Genomic DNA, 15,637 nt, shown 5'->3' on the forward strand with positions numbered 1-15,637 from the left:
CTGTTTGTTGCTGAGGATTGTGGCCACCTGAATTTAGAAGACCAGTTTTGAGATGCCATCAATTCGACCACTGAATCAAATTGATTATTAGCTAGTCTGTATAAGGAGGGGAACTTGACTGCAAGCGAATGATGATCAGCTCAGAGGTTGTGCCAAAAGTAAGTTTGATTACTTATGCTCTTCTAGAATGGAGAACCGTGAGAAGCCCGGTGGGTGGATAGTGCACCAGGCGAGTTTAATTCCATTGAAATGTAGCTTCTGAACCAGTGCTCGCCATGGATGGCCGGGTTCACCGAAGAACTTGAACCAACATTTGCAAGGTGAAGATTAATTATGCCAGGGCCTCCCAAAGCTTTTGGCCTACAAACCTAGGGCCACTCGCAAGATATTGTACACTTCCTCCCGGTTTAAGATAACCCTGGCAAAGTTTATCAATCTTATGAATAATGCCTACTGGAACAGAGAGAACCGGCATCCAGTACAGTGGAATGGCTCTTAAGATGGAATTGATGAGAGCAAGGGGACCAACAATGGATAAAGTCTTCCCCTTCCATCCAGTCAATCTCTTCTCAACTTTAGTTTCCCAGGTAAGGAAAGGAAAATTCTCCTACCTGATAGCCCAAAAGCAAAGCATAGTTCTCAGTTATTGTCATAGTTAGACCTATCAAAGTTGATCTTTAGTCCTGTTAACAGCTCAAATGAATATAAGATCATCTTCGTCCGCTGGACATGCTCCTTGGAAGGACTGCAAAATTTCAAAGCATCGTCAGCAAATTGTAAGCAACATTGTTCCCGTTGACGATTGGAGCTGATTTGGAATTAGAGGCAAGGATGAAACCTGATCCACTTAGATCCAAAACCCTGTCTCTGCAGAAGCTCTATTATAAATTTACAAGAAATACAGTCGAAGGCCTTTTCAAAGTCGACTTTGCAGAGAATGCCCTTATGTTTCATTTTTTTACAGCGGGATAAGGTCGCACTGGCCGATGCGTAGCTCTCGAAGTTTAGCCTGTCTTTGATGAAAGCACTCTACGCTGTAGAGACCATGCATGAATCCAATCACCTTGCGAAACCAGGTGGCAAGAATTTTGGATATGATTTTGATGAAAGCATTTTTGAGACTAATGGGTCTGAAGTCTCTGACTCACACTGATCCTATCTTTTTTGCAATGAGGGCAATATAGGTGAAGTTGAGTCTTGCAAGATCCATAGATTGGTTTTGAAGAGCGAGCACCAATCTATTGCCTTTAAGAATGCCCCAGTAACGTTGACCCCGGAAGTTTGACCAAGTGAACTTCCTATTCGGAGCGTTGATTTCTATCAGCTCCAGGGTGTTGAGGAATCTATTAAACTCCCAGCCTATCTGATGAGTAGCAGGTATATTAAAGTCACCCACGATAATCCATGGACTAGAGACATGGAGATTGATGAGCTTCAGTTCTTCATAAAAAGCATGATGCACCCTTTGGTTAGTGGGTTCATAGACATTAGTTAGAGTCCACCGAGGGCTACTGCCCTTCAATGAAAACTGCATACTCAAGGAGAATTCACATAAATGAATAGGGTTGCCATCGAGTTTAACGTTGTTCCAACAAGCTAGGAGACCGCTGCATGGGCCTTTTGCATTACAAAAGTTGAAAAAAAAAAAAAAAAGAGAAGAGAATTATATTGCTATCTATCTTTTACAATGCATGAAGCAGTCTTTATATATAATCAGAGGCTGACGAAATTTGGTAAGACCTACTAAGTTAAGCACAATCAAGAAATTTGGTAAGGCCTACTAAATTTGGCACAAGCAAATTATAGTACAGCCTATGAGAAGTGGTTAACATGTAAATTGCTTTTATCCTGCCTTTTAGCATGATATATTTTGGTCAAACTCAACAAAACCCAATTAGATGCCAAACATGCTATCTTATGCACAATTCCTCATAAGATGTGCTCCACCGATGCACTCAGAAACCTGCAAATAAGATATGCAGTCTTGTACCAAAAATAAGATATGTAGTCGTGCAACATCCAATTTTACATGAATAAAAACTACTTCATCAGTTGCATAAACCAATATGTTATAATACAAATATAGGTGAGAAAAAAAATGCTGCCAAAATATCTGCCAAGGGAAGACAGATCTAGTTAAATAAAATAATGGCCAAAACAATCACACTATAATTACCAGGATTAGTTGCACTAACATTAATAAAGAATAAACAAGGCGACAGGTCTCACTCGGATTTTTTTTTCCTTTGCCACACTGGGAGGTTGCTCCCTCCACTTGTTTGTCTTCACAGTAAGTAGAGAAAAATTAGACAACCATATGAATAGGGTGGAGAAAACTGTGCTCAGACGAGACCAATATAACAAAGCTACATTAAATACGTAGCTTATTATTGCATCACAAGATTCATTTCCAAATATGCTACCAAGAGAGAACCCCAACTGATGCAACAGAGCACCACCTTTTATGCCACTCAGTGTCAAAAATTTATAAAGGATACAAAATTCATGACATTTTATAATTGAAATGATAGGAAACAAAGGGTGCAGCTTTCTTTCCAAAATAGGCAGCAGGAGCAGCTCCATGATGATCGACCGTGCACCAATCTTTTCACTTGAGGAAAGGCAACAGGTTCCTGACGTAGATAAAAATATTGGAGAACGCCTCTTCCAGATAATTATGCTGTCTATCGTACTGTTTAGACTGTAACTGGTTCATTTACAGAAGGAGGAGATACACCAGTATTAACCTGCCGAAAAAGAGAGAGATCTTGCTGACTCTTAACAGCACATTGCCTCCAGTGGCAATAAGTCAAATATCTAATTAAAAAAAAATAATTCAATTGCATGATAGAAAATACACTAGTCAACATGAGACAAACAATTTAATATTAGACATTATAAACTAATGATTCAGCATTTCCAGAAAACGGGATGCTTAAAAGAGAAGTTCGTGACAAATGGTATCACAAGCTCTGCGCTGAAAGTATATGGAACAAATTATGCTGTAGAATCTGAAAAGAACTTTCTCTCAGAGAGAGAGAGAGAGATTTGTAGATTATACTACAGAAGGGCATCATTATTTAGTAGTGCAAAAATGAAGGCATGACAGATAGGAATTCACCCAAGATCAAGATAGAATGTTGATTACGTCACAACAAACATAAGGCTATCCATTTTAAAAAATAAATAAAGCTAAGCTTACAATTATCATGTTGAAAGAACAGTTTGATGGTTGGGGAGTAACATGGAGTTAGTATATCCCTCTCTCAATAGGCCCAAAAGCTTCAAAATGAATGATAGAGGTTATTGGGGCAATAGTGTTCCAGATCCCATTTTGGTTAACAAAATATTAGGGTAATGCTGTCTTACCCCTTCTGAAATTTATTGATAATAGGAAAAATAAGGAAAGGAAAAGGACCATTTCACTTTTGGCCAACAAAAAGATATTAGAAATTTTCAACAATTTATTAAGATGGAAAATTATGCACATCTAGCATGAGCGGTAAGTAATAAATTGGTGTTTTAGTGGCATATTCTAATTCTTCAGATATAACATAAGGTCCACAAAATTATACAAAACGTGGACATTTTGAAGTGCAGGACTCTGACCACGAAATTAGAGGCATACCTCTGCAGATTTGAAGAGTTCATCTAGAACTTCGGATAGAGTTGGATGTGCATGAACAGCAAATTTTATATCCTGCAAACAAAGACAGTCCAATCTGAGACAGATAGGAGATGGTTATAGCTTCATAGATTAAAACTAAGCCCCAGACCTGTTTCTTCAGAAATAAGAAAACAACATACAACAGTCTGTAAAGACTTAAACAACTCCAGATTTAACTTACATAGCCACTCAAGGTTTGACAATAAAGATGAGGACTTCGATTTAATAAGAGGGAGCTGAATAGATGAATCTTTATAGTCCATCTGGCTATAGATAGTTGATAAGACAGTGCAGATGCAGAGTTGTGAATGCTTCTTATATTTGCACCTCCATGCAATATAACTACAATTGATTTTTTTTTAATAAATACATTAGTAAAGCAGCATTTTTGTGGCATTATTAACTATTGAGAGCACTGGTTAGTAATATGGTTGACATGCAGCTATACCTATGATTTTAATGGAGTTTTTTCTTTTCTTTACTACATTATACGATAGTTTGTTCTCCAGTCAGAGAGACAGAGAGAGAGGTCTGAATCATAGAATACGACTAGTAGACAGTTTAAATCCAATAAATCACCTGGCAACTTATTATTACCAGAGCTCTTATAAAATCCTACTTGCTCCTTCAAAAGTTCTATGCCCATTATCAGTTAAACAAACTATTCAATGGAAAACACAGGAAAATGAGTAGCTAATCTTGTATTTAGCAAAGCACATATAACGTTATAATATGTCCTAAATGATATCTGTGATTATTGACCATACATGATATGTTCATCTCTTTAGTATTCTGGGTTTGTTACTTCTCACTATAGAATTTTTTTAGTAACTACCAACTTCATTTATTAATTGCCTAATTAGCAGACAGGTTTGCCTCATGACAATCTGAGGAAATCACACTAATTTTCATAAAAGGTCCAAGCATCGAAAAACACATGCCACAACTATATGAAAGCACGATATGAGAAACACTTATTATTCCATTACAGCATTATCCCTGTTTACAGTTCTTTTAGATGGATATTATAGAGACTAATTTGGCATGTTAGTATCCATTGTTTTGCTCAAAAGGGAAAAATTGAATGTTTATAGCACACTATGTTTTTTAAATTTTGTTGTTCAAATGAATAAACACAAGCATCTACAGAATCACCTGAACACGTGTTCCCAAGGCTATTGCATTTGATGCCTCATGGATGAGATCTGCAGCATGCATCCCCAAAATGTGAACTCCAAGAATCTCGCCTGTGTCAGGTCTGTATATTAACTGTATTACAAAAAAAAAGAAATGAAAAAGGAAATGAAACCTTTACCCAAACTCAGGCAACAAGGGAATAAGTAGAAATCTGAATATGTATCGAAGAGTTAAAAATCAGTTTTTTGAAGATAAATCACACATGAGTGAGATGAGACAAAAAGGATAGAAACAAATCGGAACAAATCTAAGAAGAGAAGAGCCCCACAGATACCGAACTCCTTAACAGAAGGATGAAACGAACATAGCTAGAAAATGGAAACAAAGTGCTCCAATAACTATGATAACTGAATAGTCATAGACCAGATAAGTAAACAATTTTCATAAAAAGAATTCAACTATGCAGCAGCCCTATGTTTTCTGATTGTCAGTGTCATTTGATCAAATGCCTAAAAGTGGGTTCATTGTAATCTTCCAACACCAGAATCCACAAAAGATTACCGTATGCCAACACATGAAACAGAGCTGTAGCCCAAGAACCTAATCACATAGCCCCAAATTCAACAACAGATAGTTGTTGGTAGTTGTGCCATAGTTTCTGAAAACTGTTAGTACTACTGATGCACTATGACAAAGTAGCTTTGAATTCTTCCTGCTGATGCAACATTCAAGGGGAATTGGCCATCATATTGATACAGTTTACTATGAGATTGGTATGTCAAATTTAAGGCATAAGAGAATCCATGTTGGAGAATAAACTACCACCATACATGTGATCTTTCATGGAAAGTTCTATGCACCTCTAAGTTGCAGGCGTCTATACATATATCACAGCACACGACCTTAATGCCTCATATTTAATTGCTTATAAAAATTAAAAGAACCCAATATTTGATTCAATTGTCATTGAATATGAGACTGAAAAGGAGAAGGGAGCTTATTTTGTACCTCCATAGCCCTCAAAACTTATTTGGAGCAGCCAAGATCCCCTTATACTGGTTCAGTTTAGAATTGCAGTGGGAATGCCACCACCAGAGTCCAAATCTGGGACTGATCCAATTCTCCCCAATGCAAGCACCGAGAAGGCTCGCAACCCATGGATCCAGGTGCTTTTGGAAATTCTTAGTGACGCAGGAAGCATGAGGCAGTGAAGGTGGAGAACTAATCATGTTCAGACATTCACAGCAACCAAACACCTATTGAAGTTTCTTTCTTGAAAAAACCCAAGGGGTAAAGAGAGAGCATATCTGGTGGAACAAGGAGATATTCTTTGGAGGTTTTCCCTTATTTTAGCACTCCACGAAGACTATGAAAACAAAGATAAGACATGAAGCTGAACAACAAAAAGAGGTTTCCTCCTATCAGTTTAAGAGTTGATGGTCCCACAAGCCTGTTGTAGGTTAAAAACTTGCTTGTATTTTATTATTTTAATCTGCAATAGTTACACAAATCTAAGGTGCCATTTGTTCAGCAATTCATGGAACTCAATAAAAATTTGCTGGTCCGGAATTCAATAAGAGGGCAAATTAAACTTAGTCATCATATTTTTCATTTTTCTTCCTACACCTGCAACTTTAATTCTTTTTGGAGTACTTTGGCTGAATTAAAGAGAAAAAATCAGCTCAGCATATCAATAATGTGCTCAATATTTTTGTTATATTAGTGGCCACTTGTGTTGTGGACTCAAAATACCGAACAATATACCTTGTTATGAATTTTTAACTGTTGAAGTTATTTGCTGGAGTCTGTTGTTTTTTTTTTGGAGGGGGGTGGTCAGGGAATCTGAAATAAGAGTGAGTTAAATTCAGTTTGGGGATTAAATTTGTAATCCTCCTCCATCGCCAACAATAAATTTATGGAAGCAGTCCAAATTTTTTGTTAAGGAGAGACAGTTGCTAAAAGCAACGCCTGGCACTGGTAGAGATACAACTAAAGATGCACTTACAGTAGAAAAATTGGTGTTTGAGTAAAAGATAATAATGTCATATAATAATGATCATCATGATGAATGTAGAACTTGGTGTGCTCAAACATGAGGATCTAAAAGCAAAAGCAGGAAGTTATGCTACTGCAACAGGGAAGATTCTGTTTTTATGGTTTGCAACAGCATACAGTGCCAGTATGAGGTAATTATTAGGAAACGATTCAAAGAACTGATTTCGCACTATTAGCAATCTCTAAATAGGAATACTTGGGGAATGAGGATCCATAAATCCGACCCCATATAGTTGAGAAAAGGCTTGATGATCGTGGTTATGAGCAACCTTGCTTATAAGTTTGAGAATTCTTGAACCTATTAAATAATTATATGCTAATATTTTATCTTCATTAAAATTTCCCCTAAGCTGGTACAAGAAATTTTTGAACTCTTGAAGAACTCAAAAGAAATTATTTTGGTCAAAAACATGTATACCTACGTATATGTAATGATGGCAGAAAAATTCAACACATGGTTGCACAGAACAAATAAAGCTGAATGAATCTGGTTTTAAACACTATTACTTGTTATCTAATTCAAGCCTCATAAAGAAGGTATTGCAAGCGCTAAACCTAGCATTACATGAACCAAAAATGAACAAGTTAATAGGAGTTGAAAGATTCACCTTAGCAAGCCCCTCTCCTTCATTTTCTGCTAGAGCTTTCGTGTTAGCCTTAAAACTTGTCTTAGCAACACTTACTTCAAATCCCTCCTGCTGAGCTTTCTCTCTTGCTTGAGGCTGCAAATAAGTTCATATATGATATCTCAAAACAACGCAATACTTTTGGCAGGTGAAAAGCCACATTATCAAGGAAAAGTGCTTAGATATCATTAAATTGATTAAAAAAAAAGAGAGATTGACATTCTATTTAGAAAACTTTTGTGAAGCAAGATTTTGTTCTATGCTTTATTCTCTGTACTGCTATAGTAATTGAGAAAAGAATAACTAGATCACAACTTGCCCACCGACATGAGTCAAAATACTATAGGCAAAGTGACAGAGCTTGTGGATTGGCATGGATTATCTGATTGTGGCCAAATTGAAGCAAAAGGCCAAATAATTTTACACCATAATTATATTCAGTAGCATTCTAGAAAGACTGACTTCATGACACTCCTCTTAGTACGTTTCATCGTGAGAATAAAAGCATCTACTAATAGTAAGATTCATCATAAGATAACTTCTTAAGTCTGGAATCACATGTATATCAAGAAATGGCAGAGCATGCTGTGTAATTCAGAACGATTAACATCAAATTTTTTCAAACTACCAAATAGCAATCTGAATCTGGAACCCATCAGCAATGAGATGAGCAGCATGTTGACCAAGATAGACTCACCAAAAAATGCATGCCCATTTGTAGATAGGTTTGTGATTTTGTTCTAATTCATATTAGATACGCTAGTGCTGGCAATGCATGCAACATCAAGGGAGAGATTACTTTTTCCAACTTCATATTAGGAGAAATGAACATACCTCTGTCATGCCAACCATACTGATCTCAGGGTGGGTAAAACAAGCAGCTGGGATGCTTAAATGGTTTAGCACATTATCTGTCCCACCAATTTGCTCAACAACTGTTTTCAAGACCAATGCAAAGCACTAATGAGCGATCATTTATACACAGACAACAAGAGCACACATAGTTTGACAGAAAATTTAAAGATGCATATACCTGAGATTCCTTGTGCACTGGCAGCATGAGCAAGCATCATTTTTCCATTAGCATCTCCAATGCAATATAAATGAGGGATCTACACATGGATTTATACAGTTCAAATTAATATAAAAATGCACCCTTAGAAAGTATAGAAATCCCAAGCTGAATGCATTTATTATTAAACAGATTGTGAATTAATTTGAAACTTGCCAACAGATGAGGGATAGTTAATTCATATGGAGAGTAAATGACTAACCAGATTGCCGCTTGCATCAATTACTTGCATTCGCTCATTGACCGGAACAAATCCACGTTGTGTAACTACATTTATCTGAAATCGGGAGAATATTTGAGCCTGCTGGTTTGTATTTTATCTAGTCCTGTAGACAAGACCTTCAAGCACTTACATTTTCTAGGCCAAGTCCCTTCGTGAATGGTGCCCTTCCAGTTGCTATAAGCGCTGCATCTACCTGCAGAATTCACATAACTCATTTCACCTTATGAGAGACCATATGAGATTCAAAATCGATTAGGAAAGTACATATGCCATACACTACGCCCATGAATAGGCAAGGCATGCTTATGATAGGCTATCCAAAGAATCAACATGCAACAGTATGCAAATGAGACCTATGAATAGAAAACGTATGTTCTGCATTTCTGAAGTAAATATTCATATCTGAAAACAGGATCCCTTTGACCATGTTTATGTTTTTTTTCTCACAATGCGAATTGGTACGCAATCTATAAGTCTCAAGTAGACAGTCGCCAAGAGTAATGTCAAAGTGTTGGGCAGTAATAGATGGAGAATCACATTTGGAATTCCTTGTGGAATTAGAAAATCTATCTTAAGTCTTAACAGTCCTATACTTTAGATAATGATGGTGGTTTCATCACACTAAATATATTGATCTTGTTCTGTGTTTGAAGGTTTTGTGATATTTTCACTATCTTTTTGGATGATCCATGCCCTCTAATCTGCAAGCACATGTTCCCATCGTTTCTAAATATATTTATCCTCTTTGTTACCAGGGATAATAGTTACCTAAAAATACTATAGTAACTCGGCAATGGAAGTCAGCGACATCAATCATTATAAAACAGGGACATATGAAGAGATATGCAACATATTATGTTTCGGATCTCTTCTGACAGTATACTTGCACTTGTTATTTAGTTGAGATCTTTTTTAATGTGCGGTTAAAAAATATGTAATAGGCACATCTTCCAATCTCTAGGTACAAAATATTAAAGTCTTTTACTATTAGTTGGTAATATTCCCATAAAATTAGTGTGGTAAATATCCCATTAGTTGTTGGTGTAAAAGTTTGATTTTCATGGTAAACCTTGGGTCCATAACTTAGCTGTTTGATAAGATTTACAACCTTTAGGTATTGGGATCAATACAGGATAGCTCCCCCCAACCCCACCCCACCAAATCCCCAACCAAAAGCAAAAGAAAAAAAATGAAAATAAAGAAAAAGAAGAAGCATGAAAAATACACCCAACCCTAAACTATGCCTTCAATTTGGCTTTGATCGAATGCAATTAACTATTCAGAAGCTTTTCTTCTCCAAAGCTTAATTTTATAAGCAATATAATATTTTAAATCTTCCTTAAATTTCAAATTACTTAAGCCCCATTCTTCCTCTGTTCCGAAAATTGGCAATAACAAGACAAACACTGGCTAAGGATGAAGTTTTCAAACAAAGAGCAAATGTTTTAAAGATAATTCACCTCCAGAGTATATTTGGGTTCCTTTGTCTTTGCATCAATAAGCTCAATAAGAACAGGCTTGCCATCCTTTGCTGGTGTGATCTACAAAGAAAAAAAGAAAGAAATTAATGATATCTCCTTATTTATGTTTAACAGAAGAAGCAATTGTAATTAAAAACAACCTTCTTTGCAAATACTCCTGTATGATAATCAATTTTTCTGGGATTGATGAGAACTCGCTGGGCCAACTTCCCTATCTCAGGATCAAAACCAGGCATTAGTTGATCCAGAGCTTCGACAAAAGTAACCTGCCCAACAGAACAAATAAACAAATTACATAACTCAATCTCGTTAGGTGGAGGGAATAGATGTGGCTGTGGACCAAACTTAAAGTTGCAGACTCACCATGTCCGTTTTGACCAGATTGATTTAATTCTTGCTTTTTAATGCATTTTTAATCTGGGAGCTGGTAAGCATTTAAGATAGTTAAATTTACAAATATCTGCCATTTTATATTGAATAAAGTACATTTTTTTTTCTGTTTAAAAAAGTTGATTTACTCTTGTATTTCATGAGCTAAAACTGCATAACCAATATGATGTCCCTTAAGCAGTCTTCTAGGTTATATTTAGGGCCCCTCTTTTGTCTCGGGTTTCCTTGGTTAGAAACTTGGCACCAAGTTAAGGGCTGTCAAGTTGGAAAAGTTGTAAAATATTTTTTAATGGACAACCAATAAGCATAAAGTTGGATAAGGCTTGCTGGTCAAGATTAGTCGAACTCAAATTTTCACCTTAGGGTAGTTTGCAGGCTTTCAATTGTTGGAGGAAAAAAAGTTTCAAAACCACATTAGTATGAAACCAAAATTGAAAGCTGATCTAGATATTACTACATGTAAATTAGCAAAAGAGAAAACTAATGAACTGCAGAATGAAAGAGTGGTTACATACTTCGCTTCCTAGTGCTGTGTACACATCACTAAATTCAAGTCCGATGTAACCACTTCCTACAATGGCGATCCACTCTGGAACCCACTCCAGCTTGAGAGCATGATCACTTGTAAACACAGTTTTCCCTGCATATCATCCAATGAGATCAGCAAACCATCAAAGGAAAGAAATGCTGTATATTTAAGTTTGAAAAAAGTACTACTAGAGAATATTAGTTATAGTATTTAAAGCATGTCCAACCAAACTAGACAGACATATCTACCACAATATGCCATGATATAGAGTTTGATATGATTTACATAGTGAAGACCTAGAATATCTCAATCTGATCCCAATCACAAACTAATGGAAAACAATTTAAACTTGAAGTTGCATAAAATGCAAAGGGCATAATGCGTGCATCATGCAAGCGTACATGTATAGAAATATGAGATACAATCCTAGGAGTGTGGATCACACTTCGAGCAATCCAAATTGAGAATCCACATTAGTCAATCATGACTTACAATAGATAAAATGCCTAAACTAAAGATCACATGTTTTGGGGTATTCATACCTATCCAACATGTGAATTCAGTAGGTTTGGATACTTTAGACTCTAAATCAAATGAAACTATTTAAGTTGAAATTCAAATTTGTCCATCTTAAGAGCAATTAATGAGCAAGTAAGAAACCTCCAAAATATTGAATTTTCTCCTTTCTCTTGTTTTTAGGCATCTTGGATGTTATAGATAACAACTAGGGACCTTAATTCCCTATTTATTCTATATGTATATGAAGTGCTTTTAAATTTACATAGAAACCATAGGCATAATATTTCAATACAGAAAGGTTTCTATGTAATTATCAGTAAACCTGTGTATTGACAAAATGTGCCAATAAGAACAACATTTGACGTAGAAAATCAAGAAAAAGGTATACTGTGAATAGAAAGAAGTCTGAGTTTGCCCAACGGATGCATTCAAGACAGCACCAAATCAGAGATATGAATAACCATGCACATAGGCATGTATAGAAGCATGGATTCAAGCTCCAGCCGCAGCAAGCTGATTCCCAAAACCCTATGATCATATCCACTATTTACAAGAAATGGTGCCACACATTCCACAGCACCACAGAAATGTCAGGATGTGCTTTTCTGAGGTTGCTAGTTATGAACAACTTTGATCTTTACGACATGCACCAAGGCATAGACAACTTTCACGGAAGATTTTATACAGTTGAGTTGCAAAGCACAGTTATAGATCAAGGAATAAAAGCAGGAGACACAGAAAAAAGTGGAAGTTTCAAAAAAAACAATATGAGAACATTATCTGGAACATTGAATACAATTGACTTGGAAAGCATAGTTATAAATCAAGGAACAAAAGCAGGAAACAGTGCAAGAAGTCAAAGTTCCAAAAAAACAAAATGAGAACATTATCTATAAAATCTTAGATGCAGCAGAATATACAAAACAAAACCAAAAAAGACTAACATGCTCTCTCAAATATTAGAATAAAGAATACAAAGATTAATGTCACCTATCAAAAGAAAATCCTCCATCATATACTTGACTAATTATGAATAAAATGGATCCAAGTAAACAGCAATTACCATCAACTTCAATGCCAGTAGGAACAAAAGGAACAGACCCAGTTGCAATTATTATGTCCCTGGCTGTGATTTCTGTGTCAGGAAATCCAACTTTACCATATGTCACTTTTTGTGTATCCTGCAATATATTCAATCTCCATAAGCACCAAAATTCATAAGCTCCATATAGGATATATGCTACTCAACAAAGAGACATGAATAACCTCAAGCTTCAGAAATGCAAGCAAACAAAAATTAGGAGTAAAAGGAGAGAGAGAGCAAACTCCAAATCTATTACAGTAGTAGTATATTTATAATATTGTTGCTGGGTACAGGAACACCTTGTGTAGTTGTCCTTGATAAGATGAGAGAACTTAATGAAAAAGGCTAATATTCCTTTAAAAGTATTTTATCTACTGTACAACTATATTACATGGACTACATACAGTCATTATGTACTTTGTAAGCACATGGATCAAAGCATTTAGGATTTTGTGAGTGTATATACATTAGAAACTCATGCATTATCTGGAATCTGATATGTGAGTCCACATGCTAAATGCATGCATTGGGCTACTGCTGTTATTTAATGGAACATAGAAAAATCAATTCACTGTTTCCAAAAGAATAATTCTAAAAGAAAATACGTTTCTCAGGCAGTTTCCCTGTTTGCAGATGTTACATGACCACAAAGACATTTTACAACTAACACCGAAATGACTTGGCAACAAATTTTTCGTTTCTAGCATAGTTCATACATTAGAGCAGACAATGCTTGGGGAAACATGTATGACATACCGCAATTGTGCCAACACCAGTTAGTATGTCTACGCCCAGAGCCTTCAATGAATTTGTCAGGTTATTACGAATTTTTGAAGCAAGATTATTTGCATGGTCAGCAACACCTTGTCGGTCGTAACCAGGAGATGATACCTATCATTCAGAACAAGAAGGGATTCGTGTTAGAGTATAAGATAGATAAAAAAGCAAAGCAAAATTAGCATAAATAAATATCTCATGCAGCTGAAGATCCTAGACATGTAGAGTAATAATGCTGGTTTGAAAAAGCGTGACCAGGTCAAACATTGTGATGTAAGAGGGCTAATGATAACAATTAGGCTACGTTATGAAGCACTTTCTAGAAAGAAATTTGGTCTTCACCCCTTGGATGAAAACCACTGATAAAATGGTTTGCATGGCTTATTTTCAATTAACTTGCAGTTGAAAACACTGGATGCAAACTATGTCTTCTTATTAGAATGTTCACATAGCAAGCCATGGCGCAGATCTGTAACTAAAACATGATTATAAGATAGCAAATGAATGTATTTAACTGGCATGTTTTTGACTTCACAAGTCTTCTATGTCTCTTCAACAAAAGCAGATCCAACAAATGAAAAGTTTAACGGATCAAGTAGGTTAATGTATGACATATGAATAATCAAGCGAATGACCCCTGATAAAACAACTGCTTGGTCAAACTCAGAAAATCCATACTGTAAAAACAAACCTTCTAAGGCCCTGTTTAGGGGAGCTTTGGAGGGCCAAAAAGCACTTTCTGGCCGTCCAAAAGTACTTTTAGATAAAAAATGGTATTTGGTAAAAATTTTGGAAAGTTGTTTCAGCTTTTTCGGGAAGCTGAAAACAGCTTTTTGGTAGAAGCTCCATTTTGGAGCTTTCCGAAAACGCTATTTTGAGCTTTGTTGGAAAGCTCTATTTTTGACCAAACTACCCCTATTTTAAAAAAAAAAAAATTCTTCCAAAAACCTCTCTCACCGCCTATTCCTCTCCTCCCCCCTTCTCCCCCGCCGCTGCACCCCCTCCCTCTCCCCCGCCGCTGCACCCCCTCCCTTCCCCCCCTTCCCTGGTGGGGAGGTGCCGAAGAAGAGGAAGATGGGTTGGTCTTCCCCTTCCCGCGGCCGCCGCCGGCCATGATGTCCCCGTCACGGACGGATGGGGAGGTGCCGAAGAAGGAGTTTCCCACGGTGGGGAGGTGCCAAAGAAGAGGAAGAAGAAGGGGGCACCCTCCCCCTTCCTGCGGCCGTCGCCGGTCACGACCCGTCCCCATCCTGCGTCCACCACGGCTCGGCCCCTTTCCGGCGTCGTCGGCCTCGCAGGAGGAGAACCCTTCTCAGGGGACCAGCGGCGGCCGCCAAGACTGCCGCAGCTCGGCCCCCTCCTGCGGCCGCCGCGGCCTAGCCCCCTTCTGGCGCCGCCAGCCGCGCAGGAGGAGAAGAAAGGAGAAGGGGGGAGAGGAAGGAAGGAGAAGAGAAGAAAAAAAGAAAAGAAAAAGGAAAGGAAAAAAAAAGAAAAAAAGAAAAAAAAAAGAGAAGAAAAGAAAAGAAAAGAAAATAATAAATAAATAAATAAATGCATAAATAAATATTTATATAAATGAATGAATGAATGAATGAATAGATAAGATAATAAATAAATATATTTCAATGAATAAAATAATAAATAAATAAATGCATAAATAAATATATATACGAATGAACGTATAAATAAATAAATAATGAGTGAGTGGCAAATAATCTTGTTGGGGGAATACAGTTTTCCTCCAGCAATATAATAACCCCGCCTCCAAAAGGCCGCATAGCCGCCGAACTTGGACGACCGAGGTCGGCGTCCGACCTCTGAACGCCCGACCTGGAGAATTTCCGACCCCAAAGGTCGGTCCTTGTCGACCACCTACTACGGCCGAACCCCTCCGAAGTCCGGCCGAGGACCATATCCTGCCACTGCCCCAGTAATTAATGCGCATGACCTCTGCAAACCCCCGGTTCACTCAACAATTAATGCAAAGCTTCGGTCTACTCAACAATTAATGCGCATCTCCGGCCTGCTCAGCAATTAATGCGCACCTCCGGCTTACTCAATAATTAATGCGCATGGC

The 15,637-nt window shown here is 37.2% G+C and overlaps 1 protein-coding gene across 3 annotated transcripts in view; it reads right to left on the reverse strand.

Annotated features, from left to right (window-relative positions):
- Positions 1–2,349: 2,349 nt before the first annotated feature.
- LOC103719803 (dihydrolipoyl dehydrogenase 2, chloroplastic-like) overlaps positions 2,350–15,637 on the reverse strand; it is a 28,870-nt gene continuing 15,582 nt past the window's right edge. The window contains exons 3-16 of one of the 3 annotated variants that reach the window (XR_005514741.1): positions 13,540–13,674; positions 12,763–12,880; positions 11,167–11,291; positions 10,402–10,527; positions 10,241–10,321; positions 8,911–8,973; positions 8,760–8,834; positions 8,519–8,597; positions 8,320–8,420; positions 7,468–7,581; positions 5,813–5,941; positions 4,823–4,936; positions 3,629–3,700; positions 2,350–2,747 (exon numbers count right to left, since the gene is read on the reverse strand). Coding sequence is in view for 2 of the 3 variants with exons in the window: in XM_039133397.1 (XP_038989325.1) it covers positions 2,697–2,750; positions 3,629–3,700; positions 4,823–4,936; positions 7,468–7,581; positions 8,320–8,420; positions 8,519–8,597; positions 8,760–8,834; positions 8,911–8,973; positions 10,241–10,321; positions 10,402–10,527; positions 11,167–11,291; positions 12,763–12,880; positions 13,540–13,674 (1,257 nt within the window). In the remaining variant the exon portion in view is untranslated. Of the gene's footprint in view, positions 2,751–3,628; positions 3,701–4,822; positions 4,937–5,812; positions 5,942–7,467; positions 7,582–8,319; positions 8,421–8,518; positions 8,598–8,759; positions 8,835–8,910; positions 8,974–10,240; positions 10,322–10,401; positions 10,528–11,166; positions 11,292–12,762; positions 12,881–13,539; positions 13,675–15,637 lie in introns of all 3 variants that reach the window. The other 2 variants (XM_039133397.1, XM_039133398.1) reach the window with 2 other exon arrangements.

The sequence above is a fragment of the Phoenix dactylifera genome, chromosome 14, assembly GCF_009389715.1.
Source record: "Phoenix dactylifera cultivar Barhee BC4 chromosome 14, palm_55x_up_171113_PBpolish2nd_filt_p, whole genome shotgun sequence".
Taxonomy (NCBI): domain Eukaryota; kingdom Viridiplantae; phylum Streptophyta; class Magnoliopsida; order Arecales; family Arecaceae; genus Phoenix; species Phoenix dactylifera.